The 26675-nt window shown below is 37.9% G+C and overlaps 4 protein-coding genes across 6 annotated transcripts in view; 3 read left to right on the forward strand and 1 right to left on the reverse strand.

The window, feature by feature from the left end:
- LOC137390008 (carboxypeptidase D-like) overlaps positions 1-5467 on the reverse strand; it is a 35821-nt gene extending 30354 nt beyond the window's left edge. The window contains exons 1-8 of the mRNA XM_068076229.1: positions 4890-5467; positions 4646-4761; positions 4252-4394; positions 3035-3204; positions 2719-2873; positions 2364-2522; positions 1305-1496; positions 389-556 (exon numbers count right to left, since the gene is read on the reverse strand). Coding sequence (XP_067932330.1) covers positions 389-556; positions 1305-1496; positions 2364-2522; positions 2719-2873; positions 3035-3204; positions 4252-4394; positions 4646-4761; positions 4890-5362 — 1576 coding nt within the window. The 5' untranslated portion in view covers positions 5363-5467. The remainder of the gene's footprint in view (positions 1-388; positions 557-1304; positions 1497-2363; positions 2523-2718; positions 2874-3034; positions 3205-4251; positions 4395-4645; positions 4762-4889) is intronic.
- A 499-nt stretch (positions 5468-5966) lies between these two features.
- LOC137390012 (uncharacterized) lies at positions 5967-15968 on the forward strand. Of its 3 annotated transcripts, none has more exons than XM_068076232.1 (8): positions 5967-5999; positions 12030-12129; positions 13520-13621; positions 13753-13808; positions 13951-14007; positions 14706-14829; positions 15290-15462; positions 15614-15968. In XM_068076232.1, the coding sequence occupies exons 2-8, from the start codon at positions 12060-12062 to the stop codon at positions 15680-15682; spliced, it is 651 nt and encodes a 216-aa protein (XP_067932333.1). In that variant the 5' UTR covers positions 5967-5999; positions 12030-12059; the 3' UTR covers positions 15683-15968. The 3 variants fall into 3 exon arrangements, with proteins under 3 accessions (XP_067932333.1, XP_067932334.1, XP_067932336.1); XM_068076233.1 differs by lacking the exon at positions 5967-5999 and adding an exon at positions 6696-6716; XM_068076235.1 differs by lacking the exon at positions 5967-5999 and adding an exon at positions 8623-8643.
- Positions 15969-16368: 400 nt separating this feature from the next.
- LOC137390010 (uncharacterized) overlaps positions 16369-26675 on the forward strand; it is a 29366-nt gene continuing 19059 nt past the window's right edge. Inside the window, exons 1-5 of the mRNA XM_068076230.1 lie at positions 16369-16551; positions 16719-16806; positions 18071-18165; positions 18255-18388; positions 18748-18846. Of these exons, the coding sequence (XP_067932331.1) occupies positions 16476-16551; positions 16719-16806; positions 18071-18165; positions 18255-18388; positions 18748-18846 (492 nt within the window). The 5' untranslated portion in view covers positions 16369-16475. The remainder of the gene's footprint in view (positions 16552-16718; positions 16807-18070; positions 18166-18254; positions 18389-18747; positions 18847-26675) is intronic.
- On the forward strand, positions 20857-26478 carry LOC137392231 (uncharacterized). The gene is made up of 5 exons (XM_068078891.1): positions 20857-21336; positions 21517-23488; positions 23858-24276; positions 24397-25205; positions 25935-26478. The coding sequence occupies exons 1-5, from the start codon at positions 20857-20859 to the stop codon at positions 26476-26478; spliced, it is 4224 nt and encodes a 1407-aa protein (XP_067934992.1).

The raw sequence follows: 26675 nt of genomic DNA on the forward strand, positions 1-26675 counted from the left end.
ATCTACTGTCTGTAAAAAAGCTGTTAACAGCCAAAGCCTGCGATAATAAGTCTACTAAAATCAAAATGCTTCACTCAGTACCCTCACTCGACTGGCTCCGCTCACAGGAAGGATCACACTACAGAAGAACTTGTCATTGCCTTTTTCAATATAACAAAATGACCTAGCATATACGGAGTGAAACATCAGAGAGAGTTATTGAGCCATTTACCTGCACGCATGCAGGTGAAAGGAATGTCTGGTTTTTACATGCCTAGTAGGATCCTAATGTAAGCGGATAAACATTGGCTTGAACATCCAGTAACACTCCAACACTACATACAGTACATCTCACCAAAGATAAAGATTACTTGGCAAGTGATGTAATAAGTAGCGCTCAATGATATACCTCCATGAAGATTAGCAGAAAGAACAAAGGGGTGGGATTTACTCCAATCCATGACATGGCGTGTCTCTATTTGCAATCCTTCCGTACGATCAGCATACAAATCAGGAAAATTTCTATTGAGGTCAACATCATTGGCATTATTTCTCCCTACCACTCCTTGGCTGTCGCCTGCAATCAAGGAAGAATTGTTTTGCATGCTTAGTGATCAGACATGCCTGTTACTGGTGAGTAACCTGTTCATCATTGTAAGACCATAGCATGAACATCAGATTCAGCTAGCTGCTCCTATGGGCACAACTACACGAACTTAGTACCAAAATAAAAAAGTATTAATAGTGGTATTAATAAAATAGTATTAAGGATTGAAGCTCATTGCAGGAATATCACGTAAATTGAGGAATTAGAAGACATAGAGTGAATAACTGACAATCAGCCAGCATACACCAAGCAGTGCTTTATAATGACCACTTGCTGGTTTATCATTATCGACTCACTGAGTGTCAGTGGCTACATTTTAATGTAAAGATAAGGGCAGATAATTCCGCTAAAAAAATTAATCATTTTAAAATAATATTGAAAAGTCAAGGATACAAACTGTTTGCTAAATCAAATTGTTAAAAAACTATTGAGCATTCAAAAAATTATAGCAAGCTTTATATATAATAGATATGGGTTTGCATGAAGAAATGTCCAGAACAAATGATTTTGCATGCGTTTTCCTCTTCTAATGAGGCTCATGAAAAGATCACTGCAAGACAGGTGTCAGCTCTAGTCTTTTACGATGTTACAAATTTCACCTCCACTTGATACTTTTATCGATGCATCTCTATACGAGAGTCCTTACAAACTAATCAACCATGTGAGCTTTTGATATGAATACTGGTAATTGTAAAGTGTGACCACGAGTAGCTCTCACCCTCCTCGGCGATTTCGTGTCCATCAGGGTTCATACTCGGCATTATAAATATGCGCGTCTCATCAACAAGTTTTGTTATGAAATCATTCTGGCCATAGTTCTCACACAGAACTTGGATGAGGGGCAGCAGGGTCTCCCGACCTACCACTTCATTACCATGCATATTGCCTATGTACTTGAATTCTGGTTCTCCTACAAACAGTATAACAATTCATAGGAGAAAATATCAATAAAGCAGCATCGTCTAAATAGATGCATTGGTTTGTATTGAGAGAAGCTGAAAAATGTAGCTATGATACGGTGAGTGTGAGAGATATCCAATAGTGCTAAGCACACATTCTAAGAATACTTGACAATCCTACAGAGGGGATTTGCATATTTTATTTGACTGGCTATTTGTGAATGTAACATTTATCTTGTGCCTTGAGCCACTCGTAATACCACCATAAAAATAGACTCTATAGGATTGAGAATAAGGTTGACTCGCAACAAAATTTGCATTACGATTATTTGGTATCAAAAGGTTCACTGTCTTACTCTGCTGTGTTGTAGGGGCAAAATATGTGGAAATGTGATTACAAGCTTTTAAAAGCCCAAAAACGAACAGTTAATGGCAGCCATCATAAAAACGGCTGTAGGTTGAGTCACATTTCCACATATTTTGCACCAACAACACAGCAGAGTAAGACATGGTGTATCTTTTGATACCAAATAACTGTAATGTGAACGTTGTTGCAATTAAACCTTCAAGTAATAACTCTGACAAATTAAAGATTGAGGATTTTATGTATAGGTTATGTAAATGTTAGTCCAAAGTAAAAAAACATGGCTTTCTCAGTTCGGTTAAAACAGAATCTCATTTTCCGAAAACCACCTATGCTCTCATTGCCACAAGGATACTGTTATATTGCCCATAATTGTTTACTTGCTGTTGACTTTTAAACAGTAAATGTCAATTCTGCAACTTTTCTATGTATATATAAATGAGCATGTTTTAGAGCAGATGTTTCAAAGGCTATCGTTTGTGGTGTCAGCAAGCGCTACATAATGTTACCTCACCTTCTTCATGTACTCCTGGCTTATCAGAAATCTCCATTACCCATAAATCTCTTCCCTGAACAGACTTTCCAATGCTGGTCAGCTTAGTTATATCTGGATAGTGGGTGTTCAAATTGCGTAAAAAGCTTGTCATTTCATTGTGATTGTGATGCTTGAATGCTAAAACAATGATAAGAAGTAATCAATATTCATTCTACATCTACTAGGATGATGACAGTTTATCAAGACCGGAAATTGAATAGCTGCTGTCAACAATTACATCACTAATAACATTAATGCTATTGATAGAGCCCTTCAGAATGGATAATGGTCAGACCACTTTTGCGCAAATCACCCAAAACATAGGAAAACCTACTTGAAGGTTCTTGAAGGGACAAAGGTTGGCGATGCGTGCTGTTGGAAAAAGTGAAGGCAAAGCTAGACAGAATCATTGGCTTTTTCAGCAGCACTGTCAGTTCTGTTGGAGCTTCATCGACCACTCTAACATTGACCTTTGTCTGTGGCTCATAACTGTACAAAGAGAGATGAGAGAGACGATTAAGAGAGAGATGATTTGTCTGATTACTTAACTAGCCAAATATAACAATGACGCAAGCCTAGACTGTTATAGGTGAATATTCCACAGCTCTAGTCCACAGTCTAAGGTATGAGGAAGATGTGAATTAACCTACCCATCTGCTGAGAATGTCAGATTATATGATCCAGGTACAAGAAGACGCCAGTAATCACCAAACTCCGCCGTGGTTATTGTGTGATTGATGCCATGTACTGATACATTAGCATTAGAAATGCCTTCACCAGTTTTTTTGTCTTTGACAAACCCTCGAACTCCCTTATGAACCTACACAAGGTAAAGTGATCACTTATATAAGCCTACACTATATGGGTTTAAAGCCTAAAATAGACAGGATATCCCTAGCCTGCTGACGTAGCTCGATATAAGCACCCTCGACAATCAATTTTAGATGGGATATACATGTATGTATGGCTATCGTATCAATATCATATCAATACAATATATACATTCAGACATCGGATGGTGTGTGCATGTATAGACCCCTGATGGTATGCGTATGAGTAGACACTTGATGTCATGTGTATAAACAAATATATGGTGTTATGTGTAGGCATCTGATGGTATAAGTATGGGTAAAAACCTGATGGTATATGCATGTCTAGACATCAAGAAATATGTGCTACCCTGGGCATCTGATGTTATATATATCATGGAAATCTAATGGTGTATGCTTGCACATGAACACTAGATGATATGCCCATGATATACCTGGTAAGCTGTGTGAATACCTGATGGTATTCACACAGCTTACTAAGTATGGCAAGCTAAATATATTAATACTTGGTAGCACATGTGGCTGTGGCCTCTGGCTACTCCATCTTATATCTTGCACAAACATCTGACTCCAATCCATGCATAAAAATGTAGTGTACACTCAGTAGTATGTAGGTAGAACTGCAGATAGCTTGTAGCACATATATGTGTATGTGAAAATTTGTAGGTATCTCGAAAGAAAATCGTGCAAAACAAATTTTAACAGAAAAAAGAATGATTGACGATGATAACTCCCAGTCAATCAACAAACTCAAATTGGATTTGCTCTCAAAAAGAACCAGAAAAAAAGGTTTGTTATTATTCAGAGCACAAAGCTCCATAATTATTACTGCTTAAAAACAACTAATCAAAATGTCAACACATTATGTAAAACCGACTTAAACTACAATTAGCATTACTACATGAAATCTTCCTGCTATTCATTCGAAGTCAAGCTTGTTTCTCATTAATCTATTCGCATCCCAAAACTGGCCTGGTAAGAAAATGTAGAAAAAAGCAGTCATAGAACTCCAAATTGAACATAAAAGTTCAACTAACCTGTTCTATATAGGCTAAAAGGGATTCCTTGTTGTTCTCCCATTCAATAGGAAGTCTATCCACTGGTGGATACTTGCAGCATGAGAGCTCCACTGTGATTTCGAAGCAATTGCTGTGTAAGTAGTTGTAATCCTGCATTCCACCTGCAGTATAAAGGATAAGCATGAGAAAGTTTATCATTTATATGCAGTTCATCATCATATATATGCAATTCAAACAGCTGTTCACTCCCATCACCTACCCATATGCATTAACAGTCATAATGCATTTGCTAAGTATATTAAGCTATAACAGAAGAAGATTATTGCACACTCATAAAAAATATGTGATTACAACGACACTCATTGGGGGAATCGGTGATAACGTTAAGGCATTGAGTCATTAATACTTATACCTGGAACGTCATACCAGTCAGCTCCATTTGTGATGCCATCTTTAAAGTCGTCCCCATCACAAAGATGTCCATCAGACATGGTTTTGTGGTTACTAGCATAAGTTGAAGCTAATTGTCTACAAATATAATTGAGAATATCATGAGTAAACAATTGCCAAGCTGCTTAACTTAAATAAATCCAAAACATTTAAAGTGCACATCTTACCAACTTTTCAATTAAAACAGTATACGCAATATTACTTACTTGAACATAGCATCATCTGGAGAGGGGCTGTATACGCCATCTAGAAAATGTTTTGCGGAGTCGTCGAATGGGTAGCTAGCTACGACACTTCCACCATGAAGATTAGCAGATAACACAAATTTATTATTTGATATCCAGTTAGTTAACAACTGTGTTTCCTGTTGTATTTTAGCAAATGGTTTAGCTCTGAACTGATCCGGAAAGTTTCTGTTGAGATCAACATCGTTAGCATTTGTCCTTCCAATTATGCCTGTACAACTATCGTCGTTATACCCTTCGTTCTCTATACCTTGCACAGCAGCTTCAAATCCATCTGGATTGGCAGTAGGCATAAGATAGATGTTAGTAGTGTCAACGAGGTTTTTCACTCTTTCACTTGTGTTGTAGTTCTCCAACAAATATTGAGCCAAGTAGACGATGAGTTCTCGCCCGATTGCTTCATTACCGTGAATATTCGCAACATATTTAAACATCGGCTCTCCGGGCTCATGTTTGTTAACGTTGTCAGATATCTGAATATACAACAGATCTCGCTCCTGTATAGATTTTCCAATTGAGCCAACCTTAGCCAAATTTGGAAAGTCGCGTTCAAGTCCACGGAACAACGATGATATGTTTTGATAGTGACGATAGCTTGTAAAATCAAATTCGTTCCATTCGTTACCAGCAACAACGACAACTGCAGACGATAGCGCAGCAATTGTTAGACATATGGTGTATTTTCCGACAGTTCGTAATGTCGCCATCTCAACGATGTGTAAGAGCGGATGTTTAATAGTGTTATTTGAGCAAAGCTGAAGCTCGGTTTAAAGCAGCTTGTTTACCCCCTAGTATGTGTTTGAAACAAAGTAAAATTAAAGTTTGTCAAAACAAAACTAAGTATTAATTATTTTGTGTGTTGCATGTGAGTGAATATTCAAAGTATATAATAGCAAAGCAGTAATGCATTTATATTATCGTTGTTTACGATAAGGCATATAATTCACTTCAACTATGTTTCCTTATCTCACTTTTGTATGCTCGCCCCTAATCCGTTCTCTCTTGCGCTGCAGGGCTCAGTTTGGGTGTGGTGAAATTGTTTTTAACCACAATGTAAATTTTAAAATAAAGGTGTAAACCTTTGCGTAAACAGCGTAGTTTTATTGGATCCGTCTTCCTATAGTTATGGATTTGCTAAACTCAGCTATTGCTGATTGCCTTATGCATCAAGCTATCCTGGGGTTAGCGTAGTAATATGCAAGCCAGCTTTTATGGAAAGCCAATGGACTATCATCTAACACTGTATATAAGGATATGTAAGCCAATGTATAACAGGATGGGTAAGAATAAGTAACGAAGGAATATACACTAGTGAGACAGAAGAGCACGGAGCACGAGATACAGTCTACATGCGACGAAACTATATATGGAAATTTGTGGATTATTTGAATATTAACTCATCTCTGTGCAGCTTTAGCTTGCGTAACAAAAAGCCATAGTGATTCACCAGTCATCTTACTTGCAACAATTATAGTTGTGCATAAGAGCTAATTCTCATTCGGTACAAGACGACTTGTAACCAGAACCCACTTGCAAGTGGATAGTCAGCGCCGACTTCCAACAATTTACAACGCCTCTATAAAGGCTGGTAAACCAACGGTAGCTCGCCAATATAACGCCAACACATAAGGCTGGGAGTAAAGACTCGCCTAATATGGCGCCTTACAGCGCCTCGCGTTCTCACCTCGAGTTGTTGAACTCAAGTTGCTGTTCAAAGAACTTGGCCTGGGCTTTTGATGAACTCGAGTTATGTTACACAAAACTAACCCGGGTTTGCAAAAAAGCAAAGTGAGTAGTTGGGGTGTTTCATTTACAGAACTGCATTTGTGCATATTATGTAAAATTTAATAATTGATTAATAATAATTTAAATATATATATATTTAAATTATACATATTGGCGATATTTGCGCATATTTATTTATATAAAAATATAAAGAGACGAAAACAATTGTAGAATGTAAAAAGCAAACTAAAAAAAATCTATGTGGGGTCCAGGCCATTTCTTTTTCAAATGAAAAAAAGGTCGCTTTCTAGAACCTGACAAGAAACTGAATGAACACCGAAAATGAACAAACATAGAAATTGTGTCACCGACCTTTAATGATGCACCAAAAAAATCCATATAATAAAATATAGCTAGAGAAAATGAAATGAGTTGTTTAGTGTGGTGCCTTGCAGTGCTTCGCATTTCATGTTCTCAAGCCGAGTTGTTGAACTCGAGTTGCTGTTGAAAAAACTCGGCCTGGGTTTTTGATGTACTCGAGTTGTGTAACTCGAGTTGTACAACTCGAGTTGCAAACTCGGGACACTATAATTCGACATTAGCTCTAGTTTTACAGTACATACATACATTGTTTGATTTCTATTAGCTAACGGGTGCCTATTGATGCACCATTGTTAATATAACCAGATCTACGGTTATTCTACCTTAATACCAATATATTGCACCTTACTTTTACAAACTCGAGTTTGTAAATACAACTCGAGTTGAGAACACGGAACGCGAGGCACTGTAAGGCGTCGTACACCTAACAATTACTGATTTATCTTCCCCACTAGGATCCCATGCAAAATGTTGGAACTCGTAGTACTAAATTACCTCAACATGTCTCTTAATACGTTTCTATACAATAGACAGCATGGCTTCCGTAAGGGAATACTATGCTTAAATGTGCTCTACTTATCACGACCTTACAAAATCACATGACGAATTCAAAAGCACGCGTGCTTTTGTGCTGGATTTTTAAAGGGCGTCTAATAAAGTTCTTCACTCACTTCTCCTGCAAAAACTATGGCAAAATTTGGATGTGGACACCTAAATCACTCATTGCAAATAAAAGGTTTTAGTTAATGGTCTTAGTCTGCGGTCAGTGGTTTTAGTTTGCGGTCAATGAACTGCCTGTAAAATCAGGAGTACCTCAAGGTTCTAGGTTCAGACCAACGTTATTCCTTATATACATAAATGACCTACCTAGTGCTGTTAATTGTTGTGTTTGTCTTTATGCTGATGACACATTAGTATGTCAGAGAGTAAATTCTGCTACAGATGCTACTAACTTCCAGTCAAATATTAACGCTAGACATAGCAAGGTCCTCCAAGTGGAGGATGCCCTTCAAAAACTCGAAATGCTACGCCATTGTATTTGGCAACAGAATCGTGCTTTCATCCTACAGACTTGTAGATACACTCTTGGAATAGAAAGATGGTATAAAATATTTAGGTTCACCTTACAGACTGACCTCAAAATTGAGAAATACAACACAAAAACCTAAATAGCCATTAAGTTCCTTGGCATGCTGAAGTTTGCACTATATGATGCTCCTAAACAGGGCTGTCTTATAACACACACCATCCCATGCAGACCAATCCTAGGATACACAGACATAGTATAGGATTTTTCTTTGCGAAACACCTTACATGATGTCAAGATGGCTCAGAACATTGCTATAAGATTCGTAGAAAGACTTAAAGGGAAGGGAAAGTCTAAGTGACACATGGAATAAACTAGGCCCACAAATGTTTCAAAAGCGACAGAAAAATCACAGGTCACAATCACAAAAATGAGACAGTCAACTCCAGCATGATTTAGAGAATAACACCATTGTTGCCAGGGTTTTGAACAAGAGAAATAACCAGCTCCTAGAGGACTGCTTGCCAAGCTATGAGCTCAGCTTGCTAGTGCTAACCACTGCTGGTACAATGTCAACCACTGGTACGATGATTTAAACAAAATCTTCTCGGTGCAAAAGTGCCAGCTATCTAATTTTGTGTTTAAAAGTATGCAGTATATTTTCTACAAGGTTTGCCGGTACACTCTGATTGCTTTTGTAGTGTGAAGAGAGAGTTTAAAGTATTGCTCACCAGGCTAAGCTCAGACAAAATTACAAGTGCAGCCTATAATCTAAAAGAAAACGTACTCTCAGTAAAGTATAGAATAATGATATAACAATTATGATACAGAAGCAATCAGCAACTGACTAGCAACTATAGGGAGTAAGTCTGCTTGTCTAATACAGTTCCCACTTCAAACAGCTTAGCTGTTAACAAATAGCACTGGTTGTGTAACATGCAAACCACTATTCACAGCTTTATAAATATTCAAGTGCAAAGCATAGTCTTAACATAGAAATCTATTTCTGATCTCCAGACAACTTTTCTACAACATTTATTGTATTGTCTAGGTAAATCAGACACGCTGATTCCGATTTTGTACTCAAAATAAAAATTGGTCCACTAACCTTCAAAGTCATGAAGGTTTGTCAAAGCGTTTCAATATCCGTCTCGAAAACAACACAATCGGCATAACAATCTCCGCCCATAAATATGTGACATGGCCTAGCTTTTTAGGAACGGAAGTTAGGAATGTTTAATCCGATTTGGAATAATAGAAATGTATGTCTTAAAACCCATTATTATCTAAATTCAGCCTGTAAAATAATCTCAGTCTTTTATGAAAGGTAGATAAACTATTTAAAATTGCTCGTAGCTTGTTACATGATGTTTAATAGGCTGAACGCCGAGAAAAATGAGCTCAAAAAAGTGCGATTTTATCACAAGCTAGCGTTGTTATCGCGCTTTTTTGAGCTCATTTTTAAATATGCAATGTTAAATAGCTTATCTACCTTTTAGAAAAGAGAGATTATTTTGAATGCTGAATTTAGATAATGGGTTTTAAGACACCCATCCCTATCATTCTAAATCGGACTAAACATCCCTAACTTCCATTCCTAAAAAGCTAGGCTACGTCACATATTTATGGGCGGAGCTTGTTGTGCCGATCGTGTTGTTTTCGAGACCGATATTAAAACACTGTAAAAAAGCCTTCATTACTCTGGAAGTTAGTGGACCAATCTTTATTTTGAGTAAAAAATCGAAATCAACGTGTCTGATTCACCTAGTAAATACAATAACAGTTGTATGTGACAGTTATGGTTTAATAATGACGTATTTTAACATTATTTTCTATTTATGCTCAAAGGGTGACCCTATTTGTGATGAGTAAACTATTTATGTCACATCTTATAATTTTTCACATTGTTTAAAATTCAAGACGTTGCACTCTTAAAAAATTGCAAGTAGTTGTAAATGTTAGCCTAAAATTTGTATTTGTGATCTATCAACCCATTTTACTCTCTCATTCCTTGGTATAAACTATTGCCCAAAGATAAGACTCACTGGCTAACTCGAACAAAAAATTTATTACATTATTTAATTGTATTGATTTCAAAAATTTTCTGTTTTCATTAATTTCTTCTCATCTCATGCAACCAAGTACTTCTTCAACCAAGTACTTCTATTATTCCTCAGTGATTGGCCAGACATCAAATTTCATTCAATAGCTATTTTCATACACACTCAATTCCACAAAAAATAATTAATTTCCTGTCCATCATAACCTCAACAATGATTTTAAGCTTATCGCTAGTCCAACAAAACACAAATAAGTGGAAGTGACTACAGCATCAGAAAGCTAGAGCTGTTAAGACTCACTAAGTTGAGACAGACTAGAACTTTCCGATTGGTTGGTGTCATCTTTCACGGAAAAGATTTGCAGATGCACCTGGTAGATTTGCCCTTAGTCTCCTTTTCAACATCTCTTCTAGATTCACTGATTATAGTTGTAATGCATTTGTTAATAGGCTAATTACCAAGCATAGCACAAATTTAAAATGCTTTTTTTCCTCTATTGTTATAGAAACTTCATTGTTCAAAATGTTCTGTTATTGTACAAATGAGATTAAAATTAGCATAAAATGCGTTATCAACTATCATTTATTGCCAAAATATTTGCTCTATAAATATTATAACTGGTGAATTACATTAATTTTGTGAATGGCAAGATAACTTGTTAAAATTTATACAGTAAGTTTCACTCGCCTTGTTAGTAGTTTTTACAGCAGTATTTAATTGGGGCGTATGTCTTGCTATGAATATCAATCTCCGGTATGCTTCGGCTCCTGGTTTCGGTGCACATTTCTATTCATAATCAACTTTATACTACACGTGGAAGCATGTGGCTCATTTTCACAAATTTTATAAAAGTGGCAACTAATTTTATTGCTTTTATAAATATTAGTTACTAAAATCTGAAATCAATAATTTATGACACTGATAATTCATGTTACACACCAATAGATCTCTAGCAATCTTTGGTCAGGATCTTCTTGACTTCTTTAAGATGCACCGCCACGGTCTATTTGGTGGTCAGCTTCGCTTTCAAGTAATTGTTGTGTCTACCAGGCCTCTTCAGTCTCTGATGTTAGCCATTCATTTGTATAGTTCTTGGTATGTTTCTCAATAACTCAAAGTTTATAATGTGGTTGATTCAAAGGTTTGAAATACTGAGTCCTTCCAGTGTTTGCATAACAGTAGAAGTTTATCCATAACTTGAGATTATACTGATGAGCACAGAATATGATTTCATTTATATAGCAATTTGCTAGCTTTATAGCTAGAAAAAGCATAAGTATCAAAAAGCTTTAATGAATGATCAAAATATAGCCTTTAGCTTTTCAATAATAGAATAATTGATTTCTTTGCTTTCAAATATCTCAACAGTTCTGTTGATTTCATACTATCGCACATTGTACAACCAATGTACGATTTTGCGGGTCAGTTTTTAATTTTTCTTTAATTTCGTACAGAAAAGTGAATAGCAGCCCCATTTGTTTACTGATGAACTAACAAGATTTGGTATATGTGGAAATGCATTCTAGTGCTCTCAGATCTATTGTTGCACTTTTCTTGAAATCTTACAGAATTATCTAGCAGTTAAAGAAATTTGCCTCGAAACCTTTGTTTCTCCCTGCTGTCATAAGCCAGGCAATTATGCTACAATATTCCAAGACATATTGTGGTAAAATGGTTGATCTTTTAACTGCATGTGAAAAGGAAGTGCTTGCTTCCTTTTCACATGCAGGAAAAGCTATGGAATCACCCTATCATCTTCCTTTATGCATAACAAAACATTGAATAAAACTTTGGTAAAATTTATTTATATGTTTGTTTAATATAAGTGAATAAATGGTTGAGTTTGTCAACGACATACATGTTCATGTATGTCCTAATGGTAAAACACATTGTATTATGCATATGCAGTATCCCATCAGTTGAGGCAAGTACCAGCAGATGGCTCGGAGCATTTCCCAAGAGATAGAGATTAACTGGTCAATACTTGCATGGATTCCCAATATAATAGGTATTATGTTATTATGTATTATATGTATTGATAGCTCAAATAATGTGTCTACCAATTCTTTAGTGAAACGTCTTTCAACTTGATTGATGAGGGTAGTATTGACATTTTATCCTAGGGTTGTTTCAGCTCTTCTCTTTTTGCATGAAAAGTGAAATTATCTGACTGCATCATAAACTGTAATCTGTGTAATTTAATAAGTCATCAGACCTACTGTAACAGCACTCTATGCTTTAGAAAATGTAGAAATAGATTAACGTATGCTTATTTTTTCGAGTTGGCATTTTTGGTTGTAGTCGCAACAGATCAGTTGCCTGCTGGGACACCCAGATGACTGTTTGTAAATGGTTGGTATTTTTGCTTATTGGTGTATTAATCGGGATAGCTTCCTTTCTGGTTGGTTGGTACTGGCTGGGGAGACAGGCTTAATATGTTTGGATGTGTCAATTTTCTCTTTCTTCAACTTCGTGAAACTTTTTTTAGCTCACAGACTATGTGGTAGACTATTTATCAGCTAGGCATAACATCACTTCTGCGTTATGTTTGTGTAAGCTTTTTCTTTTTGCATAGTTCGCCACTTAGTATCATAGCTTGTATTGTCGCATATCATATGTTCCATATACATGTAAGTAACACAAGCAACCACTCAAAAATTTGGACTAGCATGAAATCAGCCTGTTGTGGCTTCAGCAGGAAAATAACAACTAAAAATAACGAAGAGCTGCCATATTTCCACACTGATTCTAAATACTCAGTTCTAGATAGCCAACTATTCCATCATTTTTTGGACACATCAATAGAGTTTTGGGCAGCATGGGGATGAACCCTCACAACAGGATTTTAAAGGACTTGTCAAGAACCATTCCAGAATGCATGCGCTATACAACACTGCGTTCAGCATAGTGCCATTGAAATGGTGTGACCCATCTGCATACGAAACCGATGCAATCATTACTCAACTCTAGACACCTACAGTAGCAGTTTCATTGTTATTTAGACTAACCATCGAAGCATAGAGTAGCATAAGAGACAACTCTTTGCCATAATGCCAAAAAACTTGCATCGCAGAATTTAAACGACTTGTCTATATTATTGGTTAGCCTGTGGTGACGTATCAGCTGAGATATATTTAGCAGCTTCAAGTTTTGAATGTTTGAAAGATTGACTAGTAGGTGCTTCTCTGTAAAACTTATTATCTAAGAATACTAAATACAAACATAATTATAGGCCATAGACTCTGTCTGATCAGTTGAGTGTGATTGATGAGCAAGCGTTGTCTTTGTCATGATCCTCAAATAATATAAAATACAAGAAAATCCTAGTATTTGACATCACAAAATATCTAACAATTTATATGTGAAAGCCAGAACACCAGAATTTTTCTGCTTTGTAGGTTACCTGCGCATCACTCTCTGTATACTGTCTATTCTCACCCACTCCGCTGGACAATCCCTGACCTGTCTTTTTCTTTTTGCTTTAAACTTTTGTCTCGATGGTAAGTATGTGTGAATACTGTGCTACTTCCCATTGGCTATACTGGCTGGGTGTTATAAAACAGGAATATCTTTTCTATTTATACTCATGCATTTATATTCATATTGAGAACTGTTTGTATCATTCATTTAGGGTTGGATGGTTATGTGGCGAGAAGACTCGGGCAGTCTAGCAGCTTTGGTGCTTGGGTAAGCAAGTCAGCTCATCATTGTATCAGGTGGTCATTAATTTTTCTGGAATAGCGTCGATGTGTTATCACCATTATTATGAATAAATCCTGCTTATACCTATAGTTTAGCACTAGCCCCTATTGGATGTGTTTAATTGTAGTTTGATGTCTATGTGGACCTTCTTTCAAGAGGATTTCTATGGATTCTAGTTGAACCAGTAGGTTTATATAAGCCTATTTGAGTTTTCAAACCAGTTAGGTCTAGATAGAGGTTTGTATGTTATTTATTCCAATTCTTATATACATGTACTACATGTACAAATATGTACATACATAATGCATGTATGTACATATACATGTATGTAGTTTATGATCTACGTGATCTGTCAGATTCTAGTATTATATCTCTTATATATAGTACATGTACATATAGCTGATTTAATACTCTGTTAGACTTATACTACAGTTTCTGTATATAATACATATAGTTGATTCAATACTCTGTTAGACTCTTATACTACAATTTCTGTATATAATACATATAGCTGATTTAATACTCTGTTAGACTCTTATACTACAGTTTCTGTATATAATACATATAGTTGATTCAACACTCTGTTAGACTCTTATACTACAGTTTCTGTATATAATACATATAGCTGATTTAACACTCTGTTAGAATCTTATACTACAGTTTCTGTATATAGTACATATAACTGATTAAACACTCTGTTAGACTCTTATACTACAGTTTCTGTATATAATACATATAGCTGATTTAACACTCTGTTAGAATCTTATACTACAGTTTCTGTATATAATTCATATAGCTGATTTAATACTCTGTTAGACTCTTATACTATAGCTCTTAACTGTTACACATTTAGTTGTCCAACTCAAAGTTTGTAATGTTTAGGTTATTGGCTACTCCATCATAAGCTGGGAGTGGGTAGCATTCTTTTCCATTCATAATCGCTTTGGAGAGAAATGGAAAACCCCGCCTAAAGCTCCAGCTTTCGTCAGTTTTGTGATGAAAAAAAGTGAGTAGTTGGTCAGCTAGTCACTCCCTTTGTTCTCATCTCACAGACCATGTCTAAAGCAATCGCACGTATATTATTATGGCTGCCAAGTGGGATCGTACTTGTATCCTGCTGATCTTTACCAGTTTGTCTCAGTAGAAGATTTGCAGTTTGAAAAGTTACAGAAACTTCATCAAACATTGTACTATCAATATCTTAAATGTACATGTTTTTTACCAATACATGTATACTGTATTGTAGCATCGTATGTACCTAGGCATGTGCATATATTTGTAGTATTTTTTGTGACGATTATACGAATAAGCTTTCTATGTATCGAATCAAAAAGAGAGAAAAGATATCCTTCTGTTCAGTCAACGCTGTTTATTTTTGAATGCTTGCGTGTGTACAATTGGATTATCACACTCAAACATGCTATGCAGTGTAAAACTTCTGATGTATAACTCCTTTTTCGTTTCAGACTTTAAGACACCCCATGGGTGCTTTGTGATTGGCAGCTTGTTCTTATTACCTATGTGGTGCTATGCACAACTCCATACGGAACATGCGGTCTCCGCATGGCTTCCTATTTCGGCGCAGCTCGGCATCTATCAGTTTCTTGTTTTGGGAAGAATTGTGGCTGCGTCTGTCGAGGTAAGTTGCTCACAGTGTGCCCATAGATAAACATTCGTTATTGGAATTCACTTAAAAAAGGATTGCATATTTTCTGAGGTATGAATTGTTGATAACCTCGATTTTGTGTGTGAATATGCACAGTTGAGGTTACTTGTGTCTATATTTGCAGCTGTGGTATATCGGGATATTCATCCAGTCTATGCTCATTACCTCAACTGAGAGTAAAGGTGGAAGTTAAGCTTATTTTTGGTTCACCTGCAAATCATGAAATATTTTCTGTATTATATTCGATTAATTTTTACTGAGCAATCATGTAACAAAAACTCAAATAGTGCAAGCTTTTTAGAAAAACTTTGATGTTTGGCTGTATTTTATTTTTACATAAAGTCTAAACACTAAAATTATAATTGTTGTGTGATCAAATGGTTTATTGAACTGTTGTTATTGGGCATAATATTACGGTAATCCTGTTCTTATTTATTAATTAACGTCATAATACAGTTTACTGATGCAACAATCAAAATGGTCTGGTTATTTAGCAGCTTGTTAACTTTTAGTCTAATTGTTGTTATTTACTATTATGCAGTCACCATAAAAATTATGGTCTATCGGCATAATTGTTATCGGATCTCAAGCTCATGTGTGCGAGTAGAAATACGTGTAGATGAGAGCAGAAACAATATACGTATGTACATGTATGTGCATGTATAAGGACTTAAATTATCTGCTCATGACAGTTTGACTTGTGGGATCAAGCAACTCCGTTAAAGCAGTTCTGTTTACGATACGTTCGGGGGTTGGTGGTTGGAGCCCGAGATAGGCATTAGACCCATGCTCGGACTAAAGTTGTTCTTTGCGTATGTACACGCACGCGTGGTCGTCTATTAACGTAATATGTTTCGTATTTTGTGTGCTAAAGGGTTTTAAAGCTACGACAAGCTATTACATGTGGACGCAGGATCTACTAAATTCCAAGTAGAAAAGTAGCCAGAAGCAAATGTATATTTTCAAGGGTTATACAAATAGCTAAGATGACAAAAAATAGTGCCAAAACTGGAACTAAAGGCAAGCCTGGTGTTAATAAGTCTGGCCACAGCTTTAACCCAGGTAACTAAAAATATCTATTTAGTACATTCTAAGCAGGGAATGCATTGGTCAGTTGAAGTTTATTATCTAGCAGCAACTGGTGTGCGGTTCATATGCAGTAATTTTATTTTAGTCACTGTGATATTTGAAGTCATGCATCTGTAGTCGGATAAATCGATTTTTTTTAGACCGATCAAGCGCAGCTGGTGGTCAAAATGCTAGGAGCAAGTCAACAATCAAGCGTCTGCTTATGTACAGAGGTGGGAAGCCGACTAGGTAAGATACTATTGGACTCAAAAAGTTATGGTTACGGCTTTGTGGTAGTAGAGTGTAGTTACGGCAAAGTTTCCTGTAGGCTTAAATGACGCATGAATAGGATAAGTTTCTGACTTGAAGAACAAAAAATGTTTACTTTTAGGACATGTTATGGGTCAAAACAGGAGCAATGCTCTAATGCTGAGGTCTGAGTCGTGTAATTTTTATCAACATCTGTTTGCTGCAACATATGTTGATAAACAAATGTTTATCAACATTTTTTGAATGATTGGGTGTGGTTAATAATTTACAGGGTGCTTGTATTAAATACATATATAGGAAAATAAACGTCGACATTGTCTAGTATTAATATTAGCAATTATACTTTGAACAAATAACCATATTACCAGAACAAACACCCCCTGACATATTGTAATAGCCTATGTTCTAGCTTTGTTTATATATCTGATTCAGGTTTGGCACAAACGTCTGTTATAAGAGTTGCACTCTGTTTTGTCTATAAATAACTATAGAAGTATGTTCTTTATGCACAACATATAATAAGACATTATGTATCATATATGAACTTGTTAAAAAGGTATAGTATTAATTTTATGCTACGGTATATAAATTCTAAGGAGTTTTAAATAGATATCCGATAAGTAAAACCTGAATATAAAATATAAGATTTATGTGTAGGATTTAAGATAAAAACTTAAGCTTTAGTAAAAATCATTTTACTGATTTATTAATTTAAGTAGACTGTTACTATTTACATTTATTTTGGATAAAAAATGTTTAGATTTATGTTTCATTTTATTCCTCTTCACCTCGCTTTCATTGCCGTATAATACAGCATTTGTATTTACAGTTATTGATTACTGCCTTTTTTGAGCGAGAAATTTGACGGGAATATTTGTCTTTCAAACATTTTTGATTTTATGTCTATTTCATTTTGCACTGAGAAATTTGTTGTTACTACTACTATGCGATTTGTTTTCAATATGTTTATTTTATAGACAAACTTATTAATAAACTCTCTACAAGTTCGAAAGGTGATTATCACTTTTTAATTGTCTAGATTGATCCTTGACAATGTCAGCCAAATTTAAAAGGATGCCTAAAGGGCTTACTTATTGAATTGGATTCTCAAATGTTTACCAAGGTGGAATGAATGTCAATAAATCTTGTGTATGTAATAATTATTTTAGCCTTCATATGTCCTTGATATCTTTCTCAATTATGCAGTTTGTGCTCATTTTCATTACCTGTACACTCATTGTAGGAATGCTTCTGGAAAAATTACCAAAGCCGCACCATTTCAAAGTCGTCTTCCTTCTGGAACACAAGCAAGAGTTGCACCCAATAGAAAATGGTTTGGTAAGCGGCATTAATAATACTGCAGCAGAGTTATTTACTTGGAACAATAATACCTAATTTTACTTGTACGTATTTTGTGCACGTTGTAGGTAATACAAGAGTGATAACTCAGAATGCCCTGCAGAAGTTTCAGGAGGACATGGGTAAAGTCATGAAAGATCCCTATCAAGTCGTGATGAAGCAAACTAAACTTCCTATAACCCTTCTAAACGAAAGGGCAAAGGTGAGGAATTGTCAGGTGTAGTTGCTGCAATGCATTATGAGTTGTGTTCACTTGTATAACTGCTTATTCTGTAGCTATGCCTATTGCCTTTTATATCAAGGGCTTGATTTGTGTTTGTTAGGTTTAGAATATATGTCCAATAGCTTGCATCTATCATTATCAAGAGTTACACTGATGTAGTTGAACGCTTTCATGAATACGATTTAGGAGCAGCGACTAGTTACCACAGTCCCATCAATAGATGTATCAACACACAGCTTCATGAGTATTGGCAGGGATATATTGTTAGGGTTGTGTTTGTTTGTACAGGATAAATGTGCTTGTGAGTGCACTAGCTACTCAAGCAGTTGTTATTGTAGTATGCAAGGGTACATCTCCTCGATACAGAGCCATTTGAAAATACCTTTGGCAAACAAGCCCGACGTAAGAGGCCAACCTTGAAGATAGGAGACATGCAGGTATTATATGTTCTGATCATTGTTTGTAGATTTGAACAAAGATGTAGTCCTCAGTTTTTGACCACCATCCATTCCAGATGGCTGTTCGAAAAGTAATTAAGTCAAACTTTGAAGCAGTTTTTATCTTTACAAAGAGTGAAAATAGTTTTTTTGAGCATTTTTGTCAATTAAGCTTTATATTGTGGATTAAGAGATCAGTTTATATGTAAACACTGCAGTTATATGTAAACACTGTAGTTATATATAAACTGTAAAGTTTGCAAAAGCACGAAATCTACAAAAATAAACCAGTTCTTAGGATGTATACATACAGCACTTATTATCGCTTGCCATAAAAAATGACTGTAGAACAACTTGATTGACCTGTTTACAAAGACAATAAAACAGCTGCCTTTTCTCACGAGTCGCCAAACATTTAATAAGTTTTCCAGGCCTTTACACTTGCCATGGTGGTCGTTCAATAAACATTTTTTACTCATTTCACCTATAAACTGTCATCAGACATTATTTCGAAAGAACTACACAAAAGACTGTCTGACACCTGGCTCGATCAAGTCAGTTGCGTGTGTGCCATTGACAAACAAACATTATTCTAACGATATTACGGACAAGAAACTTATATGTATATTCTGGAGTATGGCAGAGGTATGTTTTGTGTTTACTTGTCTTTTATCTAATATTTTTGGTTATAACATTTGATATCACGTAAGTTACGTAACATTTTCTGATTCAGACAGCAATTTTGCTTTAAAGATTGTGAATCAATTTGTTTTTTAAAAACCTTTCAGGTTTCACGGTCGGTTGGAAATAAAGTCACAGTCAACAAAGATCTAACCACCGTTGTACTTTGGGAAGTACTCTAAATACAAATATACACACACGCATGATAAATAACTTCTAAAGTTCAAAGAACTTTATAGTGAAACCTTGAGCATACAACATACTGAGGTGTTCACATCATACAATTCTACGGAGCCTAAGTGCTAATCTACGGTCAATAACCTTCATAGAAACTCATCACGGAAGTTATCGAAATACGGAGCCTAAGTGCCATTTATGGACGATAACCCTCATTCAAAGCCACGGAAGTTATTGAATTCAATACTAAGCCTCAAACAAAACGTCTCGAAGTCTGAAGATTGAGTTTTGCTACACAACTGGTGACAATCGACGAACCGAGTTTGCGTTATAAATACGGACATCATCTGTCAACAAATCAAGGATAAGGAACAGACAGTTGATATAGATTTGGTTACGCAATACTTCACTCACGTTAATCATCAGCACTGCAAGACATCATAACACTTCGAGGTCGAAAGCCTGTCGCTTAGAAAGACTAACCCACACAACAAACATTGCTCGTCACTGTTCACAAATAACAAGCCAAGCAAAAGCGATACCTATTAGATACCTATTAGCCATCAAGCCGCATATCAGATAGTCAGCAACGAGGAAGTCATCACATTGCATCAGTCAGCTAAGTATACGTACTGTGTTGAAAGGTTTGCTTACTCAATCTAACTGACATTTCCTTGCTCAACCTAGTGTGCGCTATAAACACTATTATAGTAAAGTAAATTTGGAGTTGTCACACATTTTGGATTTTTCTTTTGCAAACAGTTGTTATCATAATTTTGTTTAAAAATCAAACTGTGTTGTAAAACTGAACCGCGATCGAGCCAATTTAGCCAGACAGCTTTAGTGGTTTAAATAATTGTACTCATATTAAGATTGTAGCAACAATAAGGGTAAAAAGGCCTAAACAAAATTAATAGCAATTAACAGTGATTTAAATTGGTCACCATGGAAAGCGAAAGCCTTGAGCTAAATTCAAATTCCGATTTGAGCGAAAGTAGAGTAGAGGAAGAGCAGCTACAGTTAGATGAGGTAACTGAATCAAACAACCCTAGAACACAACGAGCGCTCGCAAGGAGTCAAAAACTGACTGAGCGCACTATTTTACAACTAGGCAGTGATTTTATCAATGAAATAAGTAGACAGTCTGAGAGTATGATAGATTTCCTAGACAAGTTCACACAAGCTGTTGAAAATGCCACCCATGTCATTGATCTACCTGCTGTTGATGCCTTTGTTCAGAACCTTGATTTGAAAGTCAAAGATATAGGCAATTTATATAATAAAATTATTGAAACAAATGAAAATGAGAAGAACCCCACCCATGAACAACTCTTAAATGAATTTCAAGCGGATGTCAAGTCATTCAAAACCCAGATCGAGGAACAGTGCCAAGAAGAGAGTGAAATCCTAGCTGAAGAGAAGGCACTTGAAGATGCTAAAAGGAGAATGGAAGAAGAAATGCGAGCTTACACAGTGAAAAGACAAAATCTCCTGAGAAGGATGGAATCATCATCAGTAAGGGTAAGTCGTTTGAGCAGTCCAAGTATCAGGGCTACAACATCTTCAACTCCTAACACCGACAGATACGAATCGTCCTCAGCACCAAGCGCAATCGATAGCATCAACCTGAGGGTAGCGCAAGCCGAGCAATCACAAGCTCAACAACCACAAGCCGAGCAATCACAAGCTCAACAACCACAAGCCGAGCAATCACAAGCTCAACAACCACAAGCTGAGCAATCGCAAGCTCAACAACCACAAGCTGAGCAACCACAAGCTCAACAACCACAAGCCGAACAACCACAAACTGAGGAACCGCAAGTTGGAATTGGCACCCGCCACATCCTCAAAGCCTTCACCGACAACCTAGCAGAATCGTTCAATGCCAAAATGAACTCATCGACAGCTAGTGTGTCGAAGCCAAACAGGAAGTCCGTTGAACCGAGCATCTTTTCTGGCGATACCCTCGAATTTGCAGATTGGGAGGTAGATATGGATGCCTTCATTTTCGAGGAAGGACTAACAGACAGGGAGGCCCTGCGATACCTGAAGAAATTTGTTGCAGGCGAAGCAAAAAAGGCCGTAATCGGTTTATTGACATACAGTAGCGATAACTCCTATCAGGAAGCTCGTGAAAAACTGCGAGATCGATACAGTATGGAAGGCGGCATCGCAAGGATACTGTTGAAGAAGCTGGAAAACTGGCCAAACATACGCTCCGGAGACGGAAAGAAGATGAGAGAGTTCGGCGACTTCTTGGATCAAGTCAGAAGAAGCATGAGCTCCACAGAAGGCCTACAGATCCTCAACACTGAGCTATACAACGAACGCATTTGCCAAAAGCTACCCGACAGTGCCAAGTTCTCTTGGACGCAGAGAGTATGTAGAGCTAAGCGAATGAGGACAGGAAATTTGTCATTTTCTGATTTCACAGAGTTTGTTCTCGAGCAAGCGGACTGCTACATGAGCAACATCATGGCATCACAGAGTAAGGATCAAAAGCATGATCAGCCTAAAAGTAAGGGCAGATATGAAGAGAGGACAAACAGAAGGGCTGCATCATACCAAACTGAACGAACAAGAAGAGAACCATTTTGCTACTTCTGCAACGGCAACGACAAAGGACACTACACAAGGGATTGCAGAAAACTGGCCGAGAAATCACTAAAGGAAAGAAAAGACTTTGTACACAGGAAGGGATTGTGCTTCTCTTGTCTGAACGGTAAACATAGATCAAGCATCTGTAACCGCAAGCAGACATGTTCTAACTGCCATAGAATGCACCCGACTATGTTACATGATCCCGACTGGAAGCCCACAGAAAAATCGGACTCACAACGAAATTCCAGCCAACAACCTACTACCAGCAACCAAGACAAAGAACAAACAAAAACTAAGACATGCAATTCAACTGGAGTCTACGGACAATCTAGCTTCAGTATGATGGTACCAGGATACGTATCCGCTGGAAACAATGAAAAACTAGTGTATGCCCTCCTCGATACATTGTCCGATATCACCTTCATTGACAAGCAAACCGCAATGGAGATTGGAGCAAGTGGCATTCCCGACACCCTAAACCTAGAAACCATGAACGCCATAAGCCGATCATCCACATTGAGGTATGAAAAACTGCAAATCAGAGGATACCTAACCGATGAAATCTCAACAATTGACGCAGTTGAACGACCAGAAATAAAGTGCCACTCAGACAACATACCGACAGATGAGAAGTGCCGCAAGATACCACATTTAAGATCCCTTGCAAGGCATCTCCCACCAAAGCTGGACATCCCGATCGGACTGATGATAGGTAAAGACAGTCCAGAAATCATCACACCACTCCTGACAAAAAGAGGAGAAGCTGGGGAGACATCAGCTTGTAAGACGATGTTTGGATGGACACTATGCGGGGGTAAACTCAAAACCAAACTGGCAACAAGTTTTAAGACGGACGCCACACTCTTTCCCATAGTGGAACAAGACTTTGAAGACCCTGGAGGTAAGCCCCTGTCACAACAAGACATGCAATTTCTTAAAATCCTTGACGAAGGAATTCACCAAGATCCGGACGGGAGCTACGTCATGCCTCTGCCCTTCAAGTCATCATCAATGCCAATACTGCCAAACAACAGGCATCAAGCAGAGCAGAGACTCGGACTGCTCAAAAACAAACTCTTGAAGGACTCAGCATATGAAGCAGACTATCGAAAATTTATGAACACACTATTCGAAAAGGGATTTGCGGAGGAAGTCCCAGTCTCAGAGATGGTAAGAGAAGATGGTAAGTGCTGGTATATACCACACTTTGGAGTGCTTCATCCAAAGAAAAGGAAATTACGTGTGGTCTTCAACGGGAGTGCAAAATACGCCAACACGTGCCTCAACCATCACCTTCTCACTGGCCCAGATCAGCTCAATGACTTACTTGGTATCTTATGCAGATTTCGCACAGGGAAGGTCGCAGTAACGTGTGATGTAGAATCCATGTTTTATAATTTTCGGGTAAGTCAAAATCATAGGAACTTTCTAAGATTCGTATGGTATAGCGATGACTTATCGACAGTGAAAACCTTTCGCATGAGAGTCCATATATTTGGCGCAACCTCTTCGCCTGGGGTAGCCACCTTTGGTCTGAGGCGTCTGGCTGAAGACAACATAGAAATATCTAAAAGTGCGGCAGAATTCCTCAAAGACAACTTTTACGTGGACGACGGAATATTCAGCGTGGATGACATCAGAACTGCCAAAGACCTGGTGAATTCAGCGAGGGAAATTTGCTCTAAAGGCAACCTTCGCCTACACAAGTATGTCAGTAATGAGCCCGCAGCTCTTGCCGATTTGCCAGAATCCGAGAAAGAGACGGAAGCTATCTCATTCAACAGCATCATGCCGACACAAAGAACACTTGGAGTTAGTTGGTGTCTACAGAGTGACCAGCTCTGCTTCACCAGCAATATCGACGCAAGACCACTCTCAAGACGCGGTATTCTCTCAACCGTAGCCCAGGTATATGATCCGATTGGTCTGGTTTCACCCTTTACCCTAATGGGAAAGAATGTGCTACAAGATGTCTGTCGCAAAGGACTTGACTGGGATGAACAGATTGATCTAGATACTACTTCGTCATGGGAAGCCTGGACGCGACAACTCGCCACTATTCATGATATTAGAGTTGACCGCTGCATAAAGCCAAAGGATTTTGGAACTATCAAACGAGCCGAACTTCATCACTTTGCGGACGCGAGTGAAGATGGTTATGGCGCATGCTCATACATCCGTCTTATCGATACCACAGATCGCATCCACTGCGCACTTGTCCTCTCAAAGGCTAGAGTGGCCCCCCTGAACCGAACGACCATACCTCGTATGGAGCTTCAAGGTGCGGTGCTAGCTACCAAGCTCCAAGGGAAACTGCATGAGGAACTGAGGATGCCAATAGACGGAGTGTTCTTCTGGACAGACAGCATGATCGTACTGGGCTATATCAGAAATGAAACATCAAGATTTTCTCCATTTGTAGCAAACAGAGCAACCCAAATTAGACACAGAACAAAGCCGGCACAATGGAACCACGTTCCTGGAATAGTCAATCCAGCTGATATGGCCTCCAGAGGCGCAACCATACATCAACTGACAAACTCTCACTGGTTTTCAGGCCCAGACTTCCTATGGAAGGAAAATCTTGACGACATCTTGCTCAATCAACCTACGCGCTTCAATGTTCCTGCATCAGATCCAGAACTGAGGAAAACTATTAGGGTAGATATGAACCAGGTTACCTACCCCATCAAAGTCGAAAACTTCTCAAAGTGGGACAATCTCATCAGGGCAACAGCACAACTACGTGCAGTCGCTAAACGAGCCAAGGACAAGCTGAAGCCAATCTGGAAACTTGAAAAAATGTCTAGAGAACATTCTCAAGATGCAGAGGCTCTTCTCATCAGGCTTGATCAACAAAAGTACTTCCATTCAGAAATACTGGACATCCAAGCACACGGAAAGGTAAGCAAGGGAAGTTGTCTCAGACAGCTGTCACCATACTTAGACGATCTAGGAATCCTAAGGATAGGCAGTAGAGCAAAATCCTCAACTATTCTCACAGACAAAGAGCTACGACCCGCAATCATACATAAGCGCAGTCACCTAGCCACAGTACTGATCAGACACTTCCACGAGAAGGTCCACCATCAAGGGAGGATCTTTACACAGTCTGCAATCAGACAATCGGGTTTCTACATTATAGGTGCACAAGGCCTCATCAAATTATTACTCAGAACCTGCGTAGGCTGCAAACGCCTAAGAGGTGCCCCCTTGCGTCAACAGATGGGATCCTTACCCAAAGAAAGAGTGGAACATAGCCCTCCATTCACCCATGTAGGGGTAGATACATTTGGACACTTCCTCGTCAAAGAAGGCAGGAAGGAGATGAAACGCTGGTGTATCATCTTCACCTGTATGTATTCCAGAGCGATCCACATCGAAGTCGTAAGTGACTTATCCACAGAGAGTTTCCTACAAGCGCTAAGGTGTCTTGAAAGCATACGAGGGCCTGTAGTTACAATTTTCTCCGATAACGGAACCAATTTCATGGGTTCTAAGACTATGCTTCAATCAAGAATAACTTTCAAGACAAACACTCCCGGTGCTAGCCACCAGGGCGGCGTATGGGAACGGGGAATAAGAATGATTAGGAATGTATTCAACCAAATGAAAGGCAGGTTTTCCGCAAGGATGGACACCGCCGGACTACGGACCGCCATGTACGAAATCTGCAGCATAATCAATGGGAAACCACTGACCTGTTCAAATCTGAACAATCCCGATGAAGGAATTATAACCCCACATCATCTGATCACCATGAAGCCTGTGTCAGTACCTACACATCAGGAGATAGGTGAAGTGCCAGACGGCGAGGTATACGGAAAAAACATGTTTGAAAAGACGCAACGTTTCGCCGATGAGTTCTGGCGCCACTGGCAGGACTACCTGACAAAGGTAGAGACCCGACAAAAATGGAGAAATCCATGCCAAAACCTTAAGGTGGGAGACGTTGTCGCAGTTGTTGATGAAAACACTTGGCGTAGTCAGTGGAAGGTGGGAGCCGTCGACTCCGTGAATACAGGTAGAGATGGGTTGGTCAGATCCGCTACTGTCAGAATCTCAAACCCAGAACAGATAACGCGTTCCGGCAAGCGGAAAGAGGAACCTAACATGCTTTACAGACCCATACAGAAACTACTGCTATTGGTTAGCATAAACTCCAAGTACTAACGTGCAGTGTTCTTAACCAAACGTATGTTATTCTCTTCCTGCATAAATATTATCATAGTAGTACCAAATATCAATTATTTAGGTATACACGAATACACTCAGTACAATTACATTATACTAGATTTAGATTTGTTAACTTCAGATAGAACTAGTAAATTTTTTAGAAAAATTTAGGTGGGAGAGTGTAAAGTTTGCAA

Source organism: Watersipora subatra, chromosome 3 (assembly GCF_963576615.1).
Source record: "Watersipora subatra chromosome 3, tzWatSuba1.1, whole genome shotgun sequence".
NCBI lineage: Eukaryota > Metazoa > Bryozoa > Gymnolaemata > Cheilostomatida > Watersiporidae > Watersipora > Watersipora subatra.

Bases quoted from the DNA above. Each gene is read 5' to 3' on its own strand.
- LOC137392231 (XM_068078891.1), top strand. From the start codon at position 20,857: ATGATAGATTTCCTAGACAAGTTCACACAAGCTGTTGAAAATGCCACC. The intron at 23,489-23,857 runs GTAAGTGCTGGT...GTCTGGCTGAAG, and splicing joins AGAGATGGTAAGAGAAGATG to ACAACATAGAAATATCTAAA. The intron at 25,206-25,934 runs AAAGGTAAGCAA...CAGGTTTTCCGC, and splicing joins CTGGACATCCAAGCACACGG to AAGGATGGACACCGCCGGAC.
- LOC137390012 (XM_068076232.1), top strand. From the start codon at position 12,060: ATGGCTCGGAGCATTTCCCAAGAGATAGAGATTAACTGGTCAATACTT. The intron at 13,622-13,752 runs GTAAGTATGTGT...TCATTCATTTAG, and splicing joins TTTAAACTTTTGTCTCGATG to GGTTGGATGGTTATGTGGCG. The intron at 13,809-13,950 runs GTAAGCAAGTCA...GTTTAATTGTAG, and splicing joins CTAGCAGCTTTGGTGCTTGG to TTTGATGTCTATGTGGACCT.